General features: G+C 42.3%; 1 protein-coding gene across 2 annotated transcripts in view; it reads left to right on the forward strand.

Moving 5' to 3' along the window:
- Positions 1 to 22,020, forward strand: part of MAML3 (mastermind like transcriptional coactivator 3) — a 247,271-nt gene that overhangs the window by 142,368 nt on the left and 82,883 nt on the right. For both annotated transcript variants that reach the window (XM_005142366.3, XM_034064544.1), the window contains exon 2: positions 12,877 to 14,367. In XM_005142366.3, coding sequence (XP_005142423.2) covers positions 12,877 to 14,367 — 1,491 coding nt within the window. The remainder of the gene's footprint in view (positions 1 to 12,876; positions 14,368 to 22,020) is intronic.

Consider the following 22,020-nt stretch of genomic DNA (forward strand, 5'->3'; position numbering starts at 1 on the left):
CTAGAGCATGATTTGTCTCAGCTTAGTATAGGGGATATAAATTACATTGTTACGAGTCAATTCATTCCAGTCTTTCTTGCTTGCCATTTTCTTATGGTGCCTATAGGAGTTTCCAGGCTTTCTGTCCTGTTCATAGCTTGTTTTCCCCACTTTCTTTTTCTTGAATTGGAAAAGAAACAGAAGCAAAAGCAGCTATTCATCTGAGAAGATGTATTTTGTACATCTTGGCTGACCAAAAGATTTGGGAAACCTGAGTTCAGTTCTGATCCTGCCCCTGACCTTATATACAGCTTTAGGTAAGCTGCTTGCCCTGTCCTCTTAAGTGAAATTCAGAGGTTTAATATATGTTTGCATCTGAATATCAGACACCATTTAAGTGCTAAGTGATGGTCTGGGGGGGAGGTGTTGACATGAGAGTAGTTTTCTCCTTTTTAGATTCAGCCCACCTCTGTTTTTATCTGAGACAAAAATCCACATAATTCTGGTAGCAACCTGAGAGTACTTTATCTCCAGACTAACAGATTAGAAGTGCATTAGTACTAGGTGGCTCACCACTCCTAGAACAGGAGAAAAAGGTGGGAATGAGAAGCCTTTTAAGAAGGAAAATAAGATTAGTGGAAGCTGCGTATATGAATGTACAGCTGGCTTATGGTGTATGTCTGTGGCTTACCTAACAGCTAACTATCATACCTCCAAGGGGTTTAGGAAAGAACTGTAGTATTCTCAATGACTCAGTCTTACCTACAGCATCTAAGAGCAGCAAATGCTTTCTTGTCTTCTTGTGTTTATTTGACACTGATAAAGGCACAAATTCTCAGTGGTGAATGGGACTTGAAGTGTAAATTTCATTTGAGTTAGCTTCTAATATATGCTTAGTATGAATGGATTGCAGAGATAAAAACCTGGGTATCATGGGCAACAACTACATGAGCATGTGTGTGGAAAATGCAAGTATTTTTTTTTTCCCCCAAAAAAAGGAAAATGTTAAAAACTGTGCAGAATGAGCATGTACAGACACATGTAGCATTATGAGTTGCAGTTCCTACTCTGGGAGGGTTATTTTCAAAATGCACAAATAAGTAAAAGTGCCTGGTAGTATAGTGGTGTGCAGTCACAACTAACTGGGAATTTGACCTGTTTGGCAGAGCATTGATCACCTTTCTCCTAGCCTTCTTTTTGCTTTATATGAAGACATCTGGAAGCCTTACACACCTTTGGGATTTTGGCAAACTTTTCATGCCATTACTATGATGAGTTCAACCCTTCAGTGGCTAGCAGCCTGGGGAGCTTGCCTTCAGACAGCCTGCTGCCAGGACACTGTGTTGTTTTAAACAGGCTCGGAGCAGAAAGGAGCACCTTTATAGATAGATGGTTTAAGAAGGCAGATGTGATTTCCCTGTAACAGTAGCTAATGCTTTACCAAAAGCATCCAATGATAAGATATTCTGGTGATAAGGTATCTGCAAAATCACATGGCAATTTTAGAAGGAGGGCAGAGCAGGCAAGCACGGGAGATGTATTCATAGGACTCCGGTTACTGCTGAGGTGTGCCCTTTCCTGCCTCTCAGTGTTGTTCGTTTAGATTGAGCATGGGCACCTTTTTTATTTGGTGCCACTCAGACATCAACAAAAGGAAGACTCTAGGCCAGATGATCTTACAGTAACTGCTGGCATTTGCTCCTAGCAACCCTCTTTTCATGGGTGCCTTGCAGCCCATTCTCCAGCACTGGATGTATACTGCACCTGTGCCCATGTTAGGCATCATTATTACATGACAAGCAAATATGCAGGCATGAAACTCAGAAGCAAACAATATGAGCTGCTTGGGTAGATTGTCCATGGCTGCTGTCTTTCCTGGATGCTCCAGCTATGTGAAGGGAGTGAAGAGATTCACTAGATTGCAACAAAGTACATCATTTTTAGGATCTGTCCTTTGGGGAAGCATGAAGCCAGTGCACCTGTGCAAATTATATGAATATGCATAATACTCTGTGTATGTATATTCAGATTATATGCAAGGAAGGAAGAGATTTATCCTGGATTGGAGTCAGCTGCTGTACGTGAAGTAAGGTAAGACCTGAGCAAAGGTCTTAGTCTGATGTTGTTGTTTGTTGCATAAACTATTCTTTGTAATTTAGGTTGCTTAGGGTACTCCAGGTGAAGCCTGTGCTTAATATTGTGCTGAATCACTGCCTTGATTTGGTTAGAATCTCTTTTATTTCTTATTTACACTTCATCGGTAGACTTAAATAGGGTGGTTGCAGTTAACCCCACACAGCAAGTCAGCCTTGGGACTCTATAACTCTGATAACTGCTGGGATCTGGGTGACCAAACATGTACTTTTCTATTAGGTGTTGTTGCATGCCTTTGTGCGACCTAAGGTCAGCTTATGGTGAAAGTACTGAAGCAGCAAAGAAGTTTGTATGGTTTGCTTGGCCATACTTAGGGCAAAACTGTTATTCAGTGCTGTCTGGCCTTTAACCTGTGGTAAATAGCTCTCAAACTGTGCTCAGAATAATTCAGAACATGTCTGGGGCATCCTGTGTAATCCTTTGACTGCTTGAGTCTTCACAGACCTTCAGTGATCCTGCACATCTACTAAATTTTTTACAGTGCTGGCTATAATTTGTGTTGAAAGCAAAACGGAAAGTAAGGAAGAGTTGTTCCATCCAACTTAGTGCCCATCTCTGAAGAAATTTAGGTACAGAAGAAGTGATCTTATCAATGGACCTCTAACTCCTAGTGAGCTTGACAGGAGCTAAGGGCTTCAGCACCTCTCATGACTAGGCTCTTGAGTTTTGTACAGGAGTCTTACAAAACTGCTGCTGCATGCCTTCTTTTAAATAGATATGCAAAGGCAAGGCAAACAAACAGTTCTATTACTGCTGCTTTTTCGTAGAGATGTATCAAGCTGATTGTGCTGAGCAGGGAACAGTTTAGATGAAGGAAAAAGCCAGATCCATTTTGTATATTTCTGGCATTTTCTCTGTTTTAGAATATTCAGTTAGTTGTTGGGGTTTTTTTATGATCTATAGCCTAACACAGCCCTAGTTCCAAACTCATCTGTCCCATGGTTGGTTTCCTGTGTCCCCACCCCCCCAGCCCCTTCTCCAAAAGAGATGGCTCAGGAACATAATGAGAGTGAGGACTTTGAAAAAATATGAGTACTAATTCATTAGCAGGCAAAAGATTAATTTCCTTCCCACTTCCCCCTTATGCTTGGGACTCCTTTGCAATGCCTACTGCACTGTTAATGGTTTAACCTGTGCTTACATAAACTGCACTTCTTCAGAAGTATGTATCCTTGCAAAGAAATCTTCAGGTCACACGTGTCCTCAGACAAGCTGCACAGGCAGGCACAGCTGAGGAAGAGGAGGCTTATGGAGACAAGCTCTGGGACAGAGCCACCATCTTATTTGCAGCAGAGTGTAACTTGTTCTGTGATTGATTCACAGGATTTTCCTCTATTTTTTTTTCTATGTGCTGGTTGTGGAGATCTGTTAATTCTGATCATTAAATTATTTTCAAATGGAAGCTTCATTTATGATGATGTTACCCAAAGAGGGTGACTAAAATGTGTATGCTTGAACAGGTAACACTGTACAGGCCATCTGGCTCTCATTTTCTTCCTTTTCTGATTGTATTAAACACTTTGCATGTGGAAAAAGAAAAGCATGACCTTGAACTTAGTTGTGTGTGAGAATCCCTAAAATTACCCCACATAGATTTGTGGAACTGGAGGATGCTACTTTGTGCAGTTGTGGAATAAGTAGCCATGTTGACATGAGGTGGTGTTCGTCAGGAGATCACATCAGTGAAATGAATGGGAGACAACCGTACTGTTTCTGAATTCAGCCTTCTTACAGCTTGCTATTTTATTCTAGAGATTGTACATCAGACAGGCTTTGGTAATAATAGATGCTGGATAGAAGCTTGTAGCCCATAGAAACCAGCAGTGTCATTGGTGGAGTACCATCCTGCCTCCACCATCCCTTGTCTCTTCTGGTTCCTTCCTTGGAGTTTCTCTAAGAACATTCTGGAGAATGCATGTAGGTAGTTTGCCTCTCTAAGCACAGGAAGGGCTTTATCTTCACAGCAGTTAGACAAAATTTTAGTCAGTTGGTTCTGAAGCCATAAACGTAGCTCATAGCCTCTTCTTTCCTTTGTCATTAAGGCACTGGTAGGATGTGTCAGAGAGCTGCTGCTTCTTTCCAGAGCACAAGAACACTTTTCTGTCCCAGATGTCCTTTTACTGGGCAGGAAGGGTGCCACCAGCACACCTTACTAGCTTGTTATGACTTGTGCCCATTCGAGGATGAATCAGGGCAAGATTTTACTCAGGAGACAGTTTCTAGTGTCACGTAATGCAATTTGAAGAGTTCATAAGTAGTAAATGAGTAGCTATAGTGCATATGCAAAAATGCTGGATATAAAATCATAGAATCAACTAGGTCAGAAAAGACCTTTAAAATCATCAAGTCCAGCCATTACAGCAGGACTGCCAAGTTCATCCCTAAACCATGTCACTAAGGACCTTGTCTACACATTATGTTGCTTTGCCGCTTCTTGGTTTAAAACACAGGAACTTCCTGCATTTCTTTTCTACCCTGATTTGCAGGAGTCCTTCAGGAGGTACAGCTGTAATAATCTACAGTGTCTGCTTTTTATCATTAGCTTCTCTCCTGTCCAGATACAAAGCAGACTGGCAATGTTTTCAAAGAGTGAAGATTTATCAACACAACTCCCAGAGAAGTCAATTAGAGGCTGCCTGACTAAATCCTCATAACACACTGAAAATGTAGCTCCTGCCATCTGCAAGACCAGTTACAGGGAAGAGCACAGCTCAGCTGTTTGGTATAGGAGACAGGAGTAGTTCAACTTTCAGGCTCTTAGCACCTTCATTAAGACTTATCCATGGACAGAGGAATGCTGGCACCCCCCAGGTGATGCGGTTACTGGTTTCCCAGGATTTACCCTATTGGACTAAAGCGGAATTAGATTGGATGGGCCTGAAGAGGAGGAAGCCATGTAGATCATACACTTAGTCAGGAAGGCGATCTGACAATGATGACAGCACTTCATCCATGAAATAATTTGTGTTCCAAAGTCCAGTTAAACTTGCCAATAATTTTGTATCGAGAAAATTAATTGCATCCATTGCCTGTGTTTTACTCAACAGCTTCCCCAGGGACCCCTGCATGCCAAATCTTCTCAGAAACGTGTCATTTAGTGTCTTTGCATTCATATTTGAGTTGTGTGGAAGGAGGGACAGAAATTATGAAAGAAAAATATTTCAAAGGAAAACTGGAATTGATATGGTATATAATCAAATATATATAATATATATGATAAGGGAGAACGGCTTTAAGCTGAAAGAGGGTAGATTTAGGTTAGAAATTCTTCACTGTGAGGGTGGAGAGACACTGGAACAGGTTGCCCAGAGAAGTTACAGTTGCCCCATTCCTGGAAGTGATGGTTCTGTGGTTCTATGATACATATGCTTATGCTTCCAAAGATTACACTTTTATCCCTCAGCCTGTTCTAGACACATGCAATTTGAGCTGCATAGTTGATATTTTTATATATTTCTTCTATAAATGTACAGATTTTTTCACTACTGCATCCCTCACTAACTAGACATTTTCCACAGTGTTCATTTTTACAGCAGAAAAAGTCTTTCTGGCAGCAATGCAGTGGGGTGCATTAAAACATTCAGTAAACATCAGTAGAGAAGATATACATGTTTATTTTTTTATTATGATGAAATTAAATGCACACAGAGAACTGGAAGTTCACTTACCACACAGCCTGAGCAAAGAAAGTACAATTCTTTAGCCTGTGATGAAAATACATGTGGTGAGGCAGAGCTGAACCATGGGAGAACCATAGAATCCTGGAATGGTTTGGGTTGGAAGGGACCTTAAAGCTCACTCAGTTCCAACCCTCTGCCATGGGCAGGGACACCTTCCACTAGACCAGGTTGCTCCAAGCCCCATCCAACCTGGCCTTGAACACTACCAGGAATGGGGCAGCCACAGCTTCTCTGGGCAAAGAAGGTACCTCTCTTTCTCTCTTCATCTCTACAGCACTGTGTCTCCTTCCCTTCTCTCACTCATCTCTCTCTCAGAGCTCTGAATGAAAGCTTATGTCAGTTCTTGCTTTTCCACATCAGCCTCCCTACCTGGCTGACTGCGGGCAGTTACAGTCATGGCGTTTGCCTGGTTTGACTTCGCCTCTTTCAGGTTTAACTTGTGCCGTGAGCATCTTCCTATCATAATGGGAGTTGGTTTGTTCTTCTGATGACTGTTTGCAAAACCCAAGGCAATGACAGAGTCCTCAGCAGCTCTTAACAGCTTGGGTCACAGGCGAAGGTTTGACCTCTTTCATGAGGCAGAGGTTACTCTGTAAGCCTGCAGAGTTGAGCAGGTTGCTAGATATCTGTAGCTATCTTTGCTCCCAACTTCAAACAGATTTCACAATGTGAGCTTCCTGATTATTTGAAGCGTTGCCCCAGCCAACAAGAACTGAGCTGGCAGACCCTGCATGGAGAGCACAGCATGTGCTTCAAGTGAGCAATTGCGATCCAAAATCAATTTGCTACATCAGGCTTTATACTGTGAGTTAGCAAGTGTCGATGCAGTACCTTCAGCAGCCTGAGGGAATTCTACTAGTAGGGGGGTGGTTTGATGCATGAAATACCTTTATTTGCTGGAAGCAGTGGTGTGTAACCCACCTCTGCTTTGCTTGGCCACTTGTCTGAGTTCAGTTCCAGCTCTGCTTGTGAAAGGCTGTCCTGCATCCCCCAGCTGCAGCAAGTGGCATTAAGAGGCTGGACTTCAGACACTAGTCAGAAGATGTGGTTGTACCTCAAGCAGTGGTGCCCTTGGACTTTTCAATGGCAGTCTCAGTAGCAGTACAACAAGAAAGGATATGCAAGAAATGAGGAATCTATTCAAGTGTTGAAGTGGAATTGCTGGCATGCAAATGGCAATATTGATTATTCCTTATTGATTGCACAATAGGTGGTTATGGTCATTACATCTTTGCTTATAAGAGGTGTCACATCAAACCTAGTTGCTCGGTGTTACTTCACAGCAATCCCAGAGACTTGCTATGTTGTTGGTAGGATTTGAATACATAGGAAGTTTAGGAGCAAACTTGACCTGGTTTTCAGGGTGCAGGCTGGAGATGGCTGAATAGGCATGGTAGGTGGCAGAGCTTGTGGTGATCAATCCCTGCCTGAGGTCAGCAGTCAAGATCTGCCTGGAGAAGTTCCAGGAGAAGAAGGGAGAAGAAAGTTGGGGAAAGCTCAGGAACATGTGGAAGAAAAGGTGCTAAGCCACTGATGAGAGGGAGAAGTCCTGAAGGAAGGGTGAAGGCTGAGTCATTGCCACAGAAGGGAACCGAAGCCCAGTTGAGCATGGATGGCTGGTGGGCCAGACCATGATTCAACATGAGGAATGGAAAAGATCAATGTTTATTTTGAACAGAAAGAGTCACAGAAGAGCAGTGTGGAGAATGTGATAACCATTGTTCTCTGTAAACATGCATATTCTCTGAGGAAGATGGACTTTGGGCTTTGGCTGATTTCTCTGCTTTCCCATGGGACAGCAAAGATAACTACAGAACAAGGTACATCCAAGCACAGCTGGGGAGTGAGCATGCCAGGTCTTTTGAAGTTGTTGCCCTTGCCTGATATTGAAGTGTCTGGAGCTGCCTTAAGAGGACTCAGTGGCAGCATGTCTGTTATGTAGCTGGTGCACTGAAAGCACCAGCTAAAAGTGTCACCAGCCTCCTTGTCTGTAGGCTCACAGATCATCCTGCCTACTGTGTTAGACCCTGCAAAGCATGCTCAGCCTCCACAGGCAAAAAGAGGATTTAGCCTCTCATCTTCCCCACCCTGCTGTTTTTATGTTTTAAAGAGCAGTGAAGGGCTGAGGCTCTGGCACAGCCCTGGTCACTGCCGGTGGATGACTGGAACAGCCACCCACTGAAGGCAGCCCGATGGTGGAGGATGGGCTGGCGAGTGGCTCAGCTGTTGCTATAACAACAGCACCTTTCAAAACATGAATTGCTGCTGGTGGGATGAAGCAGAGCAGCTTCTCCCCGCAGATGAAAGCCCCACCGACAGCCTCAACGCTCTCCTGTTTATGTATTGGCTCTGTGATGGCGTGTCCGAGTAGCTCCACTGAAAACACTGGGATGGGTCTGATTAAACCAGCCTGGTCTGCATATCGGTGTGTACAGCCTCTGTGCCCCCTGCCTCTTGCCCAGTCAAGTCATTTAAAAAGTCAACCCACCAAAGTTTGACCTTTTCTTGCTCTGCAGCTGGAGTTTCCTCAAAGGCATATAAAGGATAATGAGTCCTGCTTTGCTGTCTTCTGCTCTGGGATAGAAACCTGCTGTGAAATGCAGATTTATCAGCCAAATATTTTGTGTGAATAAAGCTAAAGCCCTAAGGAGCTGGCACAAGTCTTATTGTATTCTAATATTTTTGGTTTATATTCATGTTTTCCTTTTGTTTTCATATTTTTCTTTTTATTTTATGAACCAATAGTCTTCTGCACCTAAACATAAATCTCTGCACTGCTGTGAGTGTCTTCATGATGCATACTGTAAATCACATGCACAAGCTATATATTTCTCCTTAGGAGGAGAGGGGGGATACTTTCCAGGAAATATTTTACTTCAGGCATTGTTCTTACAGAGGGAAAAGGAATAGGGAATTACTGGGGTTTTAGTCTAAAACACTGTGGAGTCTGTGTTGTGGTAAACTGTTTACCGGTATATGGTCACTGTGTAATATTCAAGCCATCCAGTAGTTTAAATGGTTGTTGGGAATCACAGGATCATAGAATGGCTTGGGTTGGAAGGGACCTTAAAGCTCATCTAGTTCCAACCCCCTGCCATGGGAAGAGACACCTTCCACTACAGCAGGGTGCTCCAAGCCCTGTCCAGTCTGGCCTTGAAGACTGCCGGGGATGAGGCAGCCACAGCTTCTCTGAGTAACCTGTGCCAGTGCCTCATCACCATCATTGCGAAGAACTTCTTCCTAATATCTAAATCTCCCCTCTGACAGTTTAATGCCATTCCCCCTTTTCTTATCCCTGAAAGCCCTTGTATAAAGTCCCTCTCCAGATTCCTTGTAGCCCCTTTAGACTCTGGAAACTGCTCTAAGGTCTACTCAGAGCCTTCTCTTGTCTAGGCTGAATAAGCTCAGTTCTCTCAGCCTGTCTTCATAGTAGAGGTGCTTTTAAGATATGAAACTGAACATTTGCATTGAAATAATTGGCTAAGAATATTGCCATTTTATACCCCGAAAAGAAGAGATGCATCTGTTGTTATGGCTCCCAACACACCTCACTCCACTCCCAAAATGTCAGAAACAAGGGGCTTCCCTGCCTGCAAAGACTGTTAACCCCCCAAATCCTAAAACCTGTGTTTGAGAAGAATATTGTGGAGCTACAAACTTAGAATAGGCTTCATTTTGTTTTCATTTGCAACAAGGCACAATTTCTGTACGTTTGATCTTTGATGGAAAATAGTTTCCATGTTAAAGCTGCTTTCTGTTGTAAGGCATGATAAATACAATTATTAATATTTATATACTGGGTCTCCTTTTACTTTTCACTAAAGTCACTGTATATTTGTACAGGGGGACATCCAAGTTTCAGCACATGATGAAACTTGGAGCTGATATTTTTAGGTCTGGTTATTTGCCACTGGATAGTTTTGATTCTTTTGGTAAACATTCATATACAAATAAGGTGATGGATTCGGGATAAATTAGTAAATGATGTGAAACCTGAAAGTGTGAAATGATGTGAAAGTGTGTCACTCTTACCAATATTCTGTAAGGTTCACTTTCAAACTGTTGTGAAATGCATGGAGTCAGTTATCTTGTTTTTCTCAGGAAATAATTGCTCTCCATAATCCCTGACTTGTCATTATGTTTATTTTTTACCCCCTTCACTTCCTTATATTAACTTTATTTTACGACTAGAAGCTGTTACCAGGTCCTTTGGTATGACTGTTCTTACTTTAGCCCAGTATTTGGCCAGCTCAGGGCAAAGAGCCATCACAAGTTTTGGACATTTCTTTGACCCCTGTTTTGGCGTGTGCATACCCACTGAACTTGGTCTTGAGTCAGGTCCTGTTCAGTGACTGTTTTCCTCATGTAGAAGGCAAAAACTTTGTATTGAGAGAGCTTAGGAGCTGAAATGGACAATTTTAGCTGTAAATTGTGTCAGTGGCCCATTAGGGGCCACATTTACATATGCTATTTTAAGCTATTATATCAACTGTGTTACTGACCACCTGCATTTGAGGCCAGATTGTGCTTGCTCTGCTCTTCCTCTGAAAAAAGGAATCTCAGAAGTGACTGTGCTATCGTACTTGTGAAGCGGGGCCATTACCACATCAGTATTATCCTTTTCCTGTCTCTGGGGTCTGAATCAGTGCGATATAAAGATCAGTGGAACAAGCCCAGTGGCTCAGCTGTAGTCTTCGGCCACACACCAGTTACACCGGTCAAAAGCAGCAGGGAGCTGTAATGCCATACGGTGGTGTTCAGCTTAACATGGGTGTTTAAGGAAGGGAAGCAGTGGAGGTGAGAGCTGTATCATAAACCTCCTTGTGGGATCTCATTTTTCTCCTTCACACTAGCCTGGGTGTTGACTTACTTTCAGTACTGCTGTTAACTGGTGCAGATGAGGCAATTACCACCCCTGGGCAAGCTTCTTGCTAGAGCTTGCTACTGTTGTAGCACAGAGATATGAAAAGGTGATGCCTGTGTTGTAGGGCTCCATGCAGCCTGGTGTGCTCTTGCAGACTATGGTTGATTAACTTGACTGTGATGGGCACACTGGTGTGCATGCTCCTGCCTGCATCTGCCACCACATGCAGGATCCCATCCCTGAGTGTCTGTGAAGTGCATGTGGGCAAGAGCTGCTGTGCTTGGGTGAATGGAGAGAAGAATAGGAGCCAGTGATGGGGAATCCACACACACAGTGGGAAGGTCCAAAACAGCCTTCCTGATCTCCGCCTCGTGGCAGGTGGGCTCCCCATCACAGCCCACACCATAGGGAGAATGAAAGCATTGGCTTTGCTGTTTCCCAGAAACCAGAGGTAGGAAAAAAACAGAGAAAGGGCAGCTCCTGTGGAGCTATGCAGGCATCTTGCACTGGAGGAGCAGTGGTCTTCATGGCAGAGGCTGTGGTCACAGAGAAGCTGGTCCCTGTGCTGCAGCACCACAGAAGCCAAGAGAAGAAGGAACTTCAGCCTGATGGAGGCTTGGCATTCAGTGGCTTTGTGCAGGGGGAACAGGCAGCAAAGTCTTGGGCATGTATGCCGATAAGGACCCATTGGTGACTCTCAAGCCACGTGTTAATTATTCTCCCACATAAAAAAGCTCTTTTGCTCCATTTCAAATCAAGGAGTTGATGATCTGTTTAAGGACTCATCGACTTGCCTTTCTGCCTTGTTGTGATGGTCACATCTCTGCAGAGGTCCAGCACGTAGCTTAGTGTCCCACACGTGTTCAGCTGGGACTGCAGCAACACATGTAGTGGCCATGTCCTTTTGCATTGCATGCTGAATGAGGCCACGCTAGCCTGAAGGGCAAGAGAAGGGCACAGCCTTCTTGGAACTGCTCTCTCTAACCTAGGGATGAGATATGGATTTGCTTGCCTGTCTTACACATGGGATGAAAGCGGAGGTAGCTCTCTGGGATGGGAGAAATAAATGGGAGCTGGATTGTGGGAAGAAAGAAGGTTGAGGACCTTTAGGTTAGGGAAGGGGTGGGAGCTGCATGTCTGAGACTTTCATACAGTAAAAATACTTTAAAAATTGATAAAATCTTTCAGTATTTTGTCTTCTATTGTTCTACTATCAAGGATGCAAGTGTGTCCTGAAGGCGTTTGCTACAGCTGTGACCTCTTTGCTTCCTCCCCTCCCCACTATTGTTTTTTGCCTTAGCCAAATAGGGATGCTTTTTTTAGCCTGGTACATAAGTGGAAGACTTAATGTTTGGTGTGATAGGAGAGCACTGGAGGTTGTTACAGTGCTTTTGCTATGCTGCTTCTAACCTGACTGAAAGCTTTTACGCTATTTTTTAAAGAACAGTCTTATATTCTAGTTTAATTGCTTTCTTGGAGACTTGTCTTGCTATGATTTCTGTTAGTTATTTATCTTTCACGTTAGCTCCCAGCACACAGCTTATTTCCTTTTTTTTTCATTATTTGATTGAGTTAATATCATGCAAAGTACCTTATTATTTTTACGGTGGATATTTTTTTTCCTCACTTACAACTGATTCTCAGTATGGTTTGGAGCCAAGAACAGAGGGCTAATCAAATGAAACTATGTTAATGAATCTTCTCCAAAAAATGTAGTGTCAACAACACATGTTTCAATAGAAGTAGTCATTCAGTTGTATTGCAGGTATTTTTCAAGAAGCTTCTAGAAACTGCCAACAGAAAGATTTTTCAAAGTACATAGGAAATTTTAGTGATTCATTTTTTTGGGTCCAGTTTAAGACTCATCACTGTGTTAAGCGCCAAAAAGTTGAATGAGTCAAATTGCTTCATAAAATTCTGGTATCTTGGAGAGCACATATTTTAGAGTTGTGTTATTCAGGAGCAGGTTTGGTTTGGGTTTGGTTTGTTTGGTTTTTTTGGTTGGTTGGGTTTTGTTTGGTTGTTTTGGTTTTTAGTTTGTTTTGGACTGTCTTCTCAAACTGATGAAGGCATAAGAATGAAATCAAACTTATGTCATTAGTAGGCTTGATGAGAAGTATCTATCACAAGGCTCATCAGCACTATTTTTGTGTCTGCAACTGGTTAATGGTGGTTTTTTTCCTCTTGTTTTTCTTTCAGCTTCAAGAGACGGTCAAAAGGAAGTTGGAAGGGGCACGTTCACCTCTCAATGGAGAACAGCAGAATGGAGTTTGTGATGGGAACTTTTCTCCAAGCAGCAAGCGGATAAGGAAGGATGTACCAGGCATTGAGGCAATCAACAACTTGCCCAATAATTTGCCTTTGCCTGCTGTTTCTCCTCTTCACCAGCTTGACATGAAAGCTCCCCTGCCCCTGCAGAACAGTGGAACTCACAGTAGTGGTCTAGAAGACTTGGGTAAAAACGGTGGGCTTTCTGAGATAAAGCTCCCTATTAATGGTTGCAATGAGCTAGACGATAGCTTTAACATCCTGCAGAACAAGGAGCTAAAGCAAGAGCCTTTGGATGACCCCAGCTGCATAGACACTTCTGAAACATCTCTTTCAAATCAGAACAAGCTCTTCTCGGACATTAACCTGAATGATCAAGAGTGGCAGGAGCTAATAGATGAACTGGCGAACACCGTTCCAGAAGATGATATACAAGATTTGTTCAATGAAGACTTTGAAGAGAAGAAGGAGCCGGAATTTCCCAGGCCTGCCACAGAGACTCAAGAGAGTGCAAGCGTGAAAAGTGATCCATCTCATTCTCCATTCGCTCATGTCCCACTAGGTTCTCCCCAAGTAAGGCCTTCTTCTTCCGGTCCTCCATTTTCAAATGTCTCCACAGCGTCCAGCATAGCTTCTGCGTCCAGTGCCCCACCAGCCCCAGTCCCTGCTGGCTCACCAGCAAACTGTGTTGTTCAGTCACCTCAAACTCCCAGCCAGGCCCACACTCCAGGCCAGACACAGTCACGGTCTGGAAATGGCTATCTTATGAATCCAGCAGCAGCAACTGTGACAGGACCAGGGCCTGGACCTGTGAATATGCCAACCGCTGACTTGTCTCCAGCTGAACAGCTCAAGCAAATGGCAGCCCAGCAGCAGCAAAGAGCTAAGCTCATGCAACAGAAGCAGCAGCAGCATCCAAATCAACCCTCAAGCTGGTCACCTGTGGGCCCTCCATCTAGTCCATACGGAGGACCCTTTAGTGCAGACAAACCAAATAGTCCAATGATGTATCCCCAAGCCTTTAACAACCAAAACCCAATAGTGCCTCCTATGGCAAACAATCCACAGAAGACCACAATTAATAACTACCTCCCTCAAAATCACATGAATATGATCAGTCAGCAGCCAAATAACCTGGGCACAAACTCCTTAAGCAAACAGCCCAATATGCTTTCTTATGGCAACACCAAGCCTCTGACCCACTTCAATGCTGAGCTGAGTCAGAGGATGACTCCACCAATGGCAAATCCCAGCAAGAACCCCATGATGCCATACATCCAGCAGCAGCAGCAGTCCCAGCAGCCGCAGATGCAAGCTCAGATGGCACACCTGAGTGAGGAGCAGAAACGCATGCTCATCATGAAGCAGAAGGGAATGATGAATCAGCCCATGGCGTATGCAACGCTTCCTTCCCTTGGTCAGGTAAGTGTGAGTGCATAATACACGGGCAACCAAAAAGAGGCTGATATAAAGGCTTAGTATTTCTTTGTATGATCTCCTTTTTCTCCTGGGAAGCACAGAACGTCATTGCAAACACTTCTTCAACTTTTTATGTGGCATTGGAGCTTGATCATTTTAAGAAATGACTGAAATGAAATTGTATTATGTGTTAGAAATGTTGTTAAATTACTTTTTTGATGAGCTAGAGCTCCTTTGCTTCTACTGATGAGTGCTTAGAGCCACTCTGGGAAGTTTTGTGTTGGAAGTCACTCCTTGAAGGGTTTGTTTCCTTTTTTTTCCTAATGTCAAACTTTATGATTTTGGATCCCAAATCATGGCATGGCTTAGTTTCCCCAGTGCAGATAGCATTGTAACAAAAAGACAGAGAGGTTGGCTCCTTCTTCTTTGGGCAGAGATCAGGCCAACTTTAAAAGCATATATGACATTTTGGCTCAAGGAGCAAAGAAAGGACAGTTTAGGTGCTGAGTGCCTTTGGTTTCCACTGGGAGAAGTAAGCACAACTGAATGCTTTTACTGGTGCATGGGCTATGCATGAAATGAGATGGCTTATTCTGGGACTTTCAAGCAGTATTTAGCAATCTCAAGGATTTTATTGTTGTGAATCTGGCAAATCTTTCAACAAGAACCTAAAGCCATATTGGCTTGAATGAGTTGGCATCATTCACATGTATTCCATGCTGACCTCTGGAGTGGCAGCTGCCAGGCTTGACATATGCTTTGGAATGAATTAATAACCAATTTGGGTAATGATTATAGTAATGCCCTGTTGCCTCCTAGGTCAACTGGGTGTTCTTAGTTGTGCAGCCCTGGTAGAGATCTGCACACTTGTGTCATGGAAAGGCTCAAGGATAATTTTCTGAGTGTTGTTTTAAGGGTTTTAAAAATAATTGAAGTTGATAATCAGGCCACAAAGGAGGTGGTGCCGTCACAGAAGTTATGTGCCACCAAAACGTGTCAGGAACTTGGATATAATAGTACACTAATAGAATTGTTGGTTGATAGTTTCAACGTAACAGCTTTTTACCAAATTAGCTGTTTCTACACCACCTACAAGGAGTACTTCCTTCTGAGCTTAGTTTAACAGTGACTCACTCTGTAATGCATGTAGAAATACAGCAAAATTTGTCATTTCTTCAGCTCGTGGAGTTTGGGGATCTATTAACAGGAGGAGTAACAGCTTTACTAGGTCACAGTCCATAGCAGACTGCTTGAAATTAATTGCAAAACAAAAACAAAGGTTTATCCACCTCCTGGTTTTGGTTCAGGATGTATTGTAACAGCTCAAAAGTCCATGTCTTTTAATTCTGCTTGCCTATTGCATTCAAAATAGTTTGTCTAAAGCCTCTTCTTTTTGGGAAGACTTACTTGAATAAATACTCCAATAATGACAGGAAACTCAGACTTTAATCTGAGCTACAGGTTTGTCAGGTTGTAGCTGAGAAGCAGAGGGTGTTTGGTCATGCTGTCTAGTGCTTTATCCTTCCTTTGTTTTTGTTAAATCTGTAGAAATCAAAAGAGCCATCAAACAGTTGAGAGGCAAACTGCCCCTGTGAAAGAATTAACGTCATCTCCTCCATTTCATAAGTCGATAAATTCATATTAATACCTCAGTGCAGTTCTCTACTGCGAGCAGGAAGCTGAGGTTTCCTATATCTAATCTCACTCAGTTCCTTTTTTTTAAGGTATGAAAAACTAGATATTTGCATACACTAGATATGCTTCCAAACCCAAGTCTGTATATTAAGTCATTTCTATGTCATATAAAGAAGAAACTTGAGGAAAAGTCATGCGCTGTAATATAATATGTGCAATTCACATTTATTGGCCCAGTCAGGATGAGGGACTTTGTGATGGTGTGTAGATGTAGAAAAGTCCCTTTACTACTCATGAAACCCACTTGCCTGCACTGAAGGGATTTTGTTTGTGAGGAAGGTTGAAATAATAGATTTCTAACTGTAATGTATTTCTTCATTCCTTCCTCTCCTGCTTCCCCAAAAAGCGTTTTTCTGTGGAAAATTGGAAAGCTTATTATTGTGAGATGTGCTAGGTAGAAATGGATATTTACAAAGGTGGTAAAACCAATATGTTGATATTGTTGCATTAAATCCAGACTGATACAGATTATCTGATTCTATGGCTTAGGGCTGGATGGGATGGTCAGACTTGCTGGATCATATATGGAAAATAAGGAGGTTGCTCTCTTCCATTTGAAATACATTTCTGAGTGTAAAATTAATGTATCTTTCTGTTTATAGTTTATACTTTCCTTGCAGTTTTGGTTTTTGATACAGAATTGTAGAAGTGTGTATGTGTGTTAAATAATTACAAGGATTTAATAAATGGCTTTTAAGAGCAAAAGTAATCCTGGCTTTTGCACCTCATGGTTAGCACTGACCATGTATTTCTGTTGGATGACTATTGCAAGGGCGTATTTGAGAACCAAAAGATGATTTAGGGAACACCGGACATGTACAAAACAGATGTACACCTTGTGCTATTTTCTGTGTACTGTTTAAAATTCACATTCAAGTTTGACTAGTTGTGTGCATGTGTGCATATGTGCACTAGGTACGCTAATTAAACCCCTACCCATTTGGGCCTAGGCTACTTCTGTTGTTAATAAGCAGAACTTTTCCCTGTACTAATTGTTTCGGTTGCTGAGCAAACTTTAGAGAGACACAGCATCTCCTTCAGTTCATCTGGGACCTTGCAAATCTCTGTGGAGGTCAGTTGCACATGAGTGACACTAACATGTCAGTGCTGGTACTCTGGGCTTGCTGAGCAGCACTCTTGTAAGAGAGGTGAGCAGTAAGAGAGGAAGTCGTGCAGCTCAATATACATGTGAGTGGTTAGACAGGCAGAGTGCTAAATTAGCAGCTTAGCCAGAAAAACTAGTGTCCAACAAAAGTAGGATTTCACTGAAGTCTTTACACGGTGTTGAGATGTGTTATCCTCGGGTTGAGATGTGTAATTTTCCTGTGAGATGTGTTAGTCCTTTGCATTGCTGTGCAGATCCAGGACTTGGTATTAGCACTGTGGCTTTAGCCTTTATCACATTATTGCTGAACAACCCATATATCCTGAACTATAATGTCCTCTATTTTATGCTATCACTTTTCCTCTTCAAAGGAGCACTGGATGGGGTATTTTTCTGTTTTTCCACAAAGCAGATACTGGTTTGTTTTTTTGAGTTGGGGATTTTTCCAGGGTTAGCCTGAAGGTAATTCAGACTGCTTTTTGTGGAATTGACTGTTAAAACCACCATCGTACCCTGACCCGTCTGCCTTTAGTGGGGCTCTACTAGTGTTTCCTTATGCCTGACTGTTCTCCAGTTGGTCAGGCTTGTACTTAGAAATCCATGCTCTTTGTCTTGTCCAGTGTACCCTCATGTGCCCTAAAACCAGTAGTTAGTTTGTGAGTATGTGGCAGGCGGCCGGTATTGCCCTCTAGCCTCTTGCTTTTTCTGGGTGGTTCATTGATTCTTGCTTATCTGTGGCTATAGGCTAAACCAGCAAGTCCAGATTTTAAGTGGAGTTGGTAACCTGTTAAGTATTTAACGGGGAGAAGTCCTCTGCTATTCTGATTCCCATGTGATAATAAAAGAAATAGGTTTCACACCAAGATGGAACATGGACTTTATTTAGGAGTGATTTAAATGATAAAAGCAAGCAAGCCTAAACCAACCTCCTTTCTCAAAAATCAGAGATTTGTTTAACTTAAAATGTTCCATTTAGTTTTTGAGGCTTTATGGGAGGCACTTGGGTTTTTTTTTTTCTTTAAACCAAAGAGTAGTTTCAAACTGAGGAGAAGTAAAACATTTTCTTTGGAAAAATTCAAAATCATTAATCGTGCCTTTCCTTGATTCTAGCTGTTCAATATGTATGTATATTGGTAAGAGAAGAAAGCAGCCCAGCGGAATAGATGTTGAATGGCTGAGACAGAATTTGATGTTTGGAGCCAAGTGAGTGAGAGAGAGTAATGAGAGGTCAAAACAAAACAGAATTCTCTGTGGGTGCAAGACAAATAAAACTAGACTGCAGCTCTTTGCCTGCGTAGGTCTGTGAGGATGCTGCAATTATAGCTCCTATTGAAACCACTACTGATGTTGGAAATTGGAGGGATGTAAATGAAAAGGAGAAAAGACACCATACTGAAAGAATATCTTCAAATTCTCTTTGCTGTCTTTTGTTTTTATCTTAAACATTCAAGATGCATTGCCTGATTTTGCATGTGAAGGATAAAGGGAGTTCAGTATCTAGAGAATGTTTCCAAAACATAACTGTCCTTTCTAAGGACATACATAACACCTTTCTAAGGTGTGTTTCTCACTGGAATTGTTAGTGAGATTTTGTACATTTTGAAGGTTAACTTTGGGATAGTGAGGAGAAAAGGTTGTTAATGTTATGGGATTCAGGTTTTTTTAAAAGCCTTCCTGAAAGTAAAGGAAAAGTATACAGATGTGTATTCACTGCATGGAAGTGTGGCAGAAGTACAGCTGTCTTACCAGTTTTCAGGGAAGACAAGCTGGAATGGAAATAATGACTAGGAGGATCACTTGCTGAGCAGCCTCTAGAGATGTAGTGAATGCCCATCTAAGCTATGTTTGGCTCATAGCTACTGTTTTACACAAAACATTTGCCCTGGAGTTCAGATGCAGTACTTGCCTTTTACAAATGCCAAAATTTATCCCCAGAAATACATCCCCCATAGACTCCTAAGGACAGAAAGGTAATCAAAATGTGCTTGGGTGGATTCTGACCATCTAACCAGGCGCCTTGTAAACAGTACCCTGGCCTTCTTGCTGTTCCTGCTATCATCTGCTCATTGGGAAGGAGGTCATGGTGGCATAAAGCACTAGAAACATGTTGGACAGCACTTGGTTAAGATCAGGTCTCCATGACATAATCCTAAAAAAACAAATTTTGGCTTGTTGGTATTTCCTCATTTTGCAACCTGAGGATATGGGCTTTTTATAATTCAGTCATAGAATCATAGAATGCCATCTTAGAAGGGACTTCAAGGATTATCTAAGTTCAACCTCCTAGGCAGAGCATGACCTAGACTAGATGTCCCAGTGCCCTGTCCAGTTGAACCTTAAATGTGTCTGATGTTGGGAATTACTGCTGGGGAGTTTTTCTGCAATACTAAGTTTTCGTACTAGTCCAAGCCTTGCAAAAACGAAGTCTAAGAGCATTGCTTCCATGCCCCACCTGACTCAGTTATCATAAGAAAACCATCAATGTCTCTGGTGAAACCCACTTTTCTGAAACCACGCTGACCAGTATTCCTGTTTTATCCTCTGTGTCATCACTGATAGACAACTGAAATCAGTTGTTCCACTGTTTCGCTGGACATCGTGTCAGAATAACCAGTCTTTTGCTCTTTTCAGATATCACAGTTGTTGTGGTAAATCTTTGGTTCTTAGAAACTTCTCTACTTGTCCAGATTTGTTAAATACATGGTTGTGTAATTTGCTTCTTGTCTATTTACTCGAAGACTCATAGTGTCATTTATTCTCATTGGTAAAGAAATTGTCCCGCTTTTAGAAGCAGAAAATTTGTACTGCTGACTGCACAAAATGTATATTAAATGTACCCTATTTTGAAGTCACCATGATAGCATATTTTTTCTTCCTACATGATCTAGATTGCCATGTAAAGTGTAGTTTGTCCTGTTATTTAGTGAGGCCTGCTAGTCTGATGATATAACATGTGCCAACCAACTGCCTTTTAGTTTTATTAGTTATGACTGCAATCGTGAAGCACTGTGATTTTAAAATGTCTATAGCCAGTCGTAGCATATTTTTACATAAAGTGCTACATTTTCATGGGGTTTTTTTGGCTATTTTCTCCTTAAAGTGCAAGTTATCGTCATCAATTTTAGTTTTCCAGTCTCATGTTCCATTCCACCTGCTTTCAGCAATACCAGCCATAATCCATTTCTTATTGTTCATAAGGCTCTCTATCTCTTCTTGTTTATTGTATATGCTCTTAACATTAATATACAGATGGTGTAAAACTGTGTTCTTTCCACCTGCTTTTATGGTTGGATCTGTCATAAGCTGTTGACAAAGCACTGCTGAACATACCAGGATGCTCACACCATGCTCTCCCCAGTACTGTGCTCTTCTGCAGGCTAGTTTGCTGCCCTCTGAGTATCAGCGCAACTGATTTAGCATGAAAAGGCTGATGTTTTCAGGGCTGGAGGGTGACTGAAAGATCCACATGGCCTTTTATTTCTGTAACAGTGTTGTAGTGTTCTGTGGAAAATCAAAAGCCCTCCTTCCTGTCCTGCTTCCTCCATCTGGGTGATCGCCACCAAGAATCTGTGTATTCACAGCAAGGATTGCTACAGGGGTAAACCTAGTCATTCACCAACACCTTTACTCTGTGGATTCAGAGAAGTGTCTATTGCAAAATGGTACCTGTTGTGTTTTGCTGTAGACAGGAGTTCAGTTCATGAATCAGAATCACGTAATGGTTTAAGTTGGGAACGACCTTAAAGCTCATCCAGTTCCAACTCCCCTGCCATGAGCAGGGACACCTTTTGCTGGACCAGGTTGCTAGAAAAGACACCTCAAAAAACAAATTGACATTGTTTCCAAGTTACTGTCTACACTGAGGACACAGTGAAGTAATTGCTCAATGTGTACCAAAATTGCTTCCTTTGAACCAGCATGGAGGCTGCGTATCTATTTTCTCTGTGTAGTAGATTTACTAGACCTTGCAGCTAACAGCAGTGATAACATCTTCAGCACCTCCTGACCAGATTTAAGAGTAGAGATCCAGGACTAGGGAGGCCTCTATTTCAATTCTGTTTTGGAGGCACAAGGAAGATCTCTTCTCCCCTCTTCACCCAGGCTTCCAAGTCTCAGGCTAACCTACACTGAGGTCAGTGGTCAATCTTTCCTTGCTGGCAAAGGAGTCAAGCAAGCCTTGTGACTAATTTTGGAAGAGAAGAGGCTTTGGTGGCAAGACCAGGGAACATTTTTCCAGTTGTCCACCTGTTTCTTGTACTGTGGGCAGTTCTGTAGAGGACACCTTCCAAGGCAGCTGATCATAAGAACCATCAGACATGTGCTGTAAGGTATGTGCCTCTGCTGTGAGCGGGGGTGGGCATTTCAAAGTGGCCTTCTGCTAGTGCTTACTGGTTTGGTTTGGATTTTAATATACTCAGACCTACCCTGTTTGCACAGAAGAGCCATTTAAAGTGTTATACACACACATTCCCTCCCACTTCCTCTCCCCCTCCCCCTCAAATTTTAAAGTATGTTTATAAATGAATATATTATTAGTTTTCCTCAGGCGTATAACAATGAACTTTAGGTTAATGAGAGGTGGACCCTTACTGTTTGCTGTACTGAATGTAAGAGATGAACCAGACCATCTCCTTTTAGGCTGCATTTCTACCCTTAGCAGTGCTTCTAAGCCTGAGTGTCATTTCATGTATCTCTGCCAACATTAGATTTAAAATTGTCTTTTGACTATTCTGTTCTGCACAGAACAAACTGGTAGTGAATCCTTTTGCTAGGAAAGCATATTTCAGGTAGCCTGGGAGTTTATTCTTCAATTTAAGTGTAGTCTCATTGTCTTTCCCAACTTTTGTGAAGAAAAC

The sequence above is a fragment of the Melopsittacus undulatus genome, chromosome 7, assembly GCF_012275295.1.
Source record: "Melopsittacus undulatus isolate bMelUnd1 chromosome 7, bMelUnd1.mat.Z, whole genome shotgun sequence".
Taxonomy (NCBI): domain Eukaryota; kingdom Metazoa; phylum Chordata; class Aves; order Psittaciformes; family Psittaculidae; genus Melopsittacus; species Melopsittacus undulatus.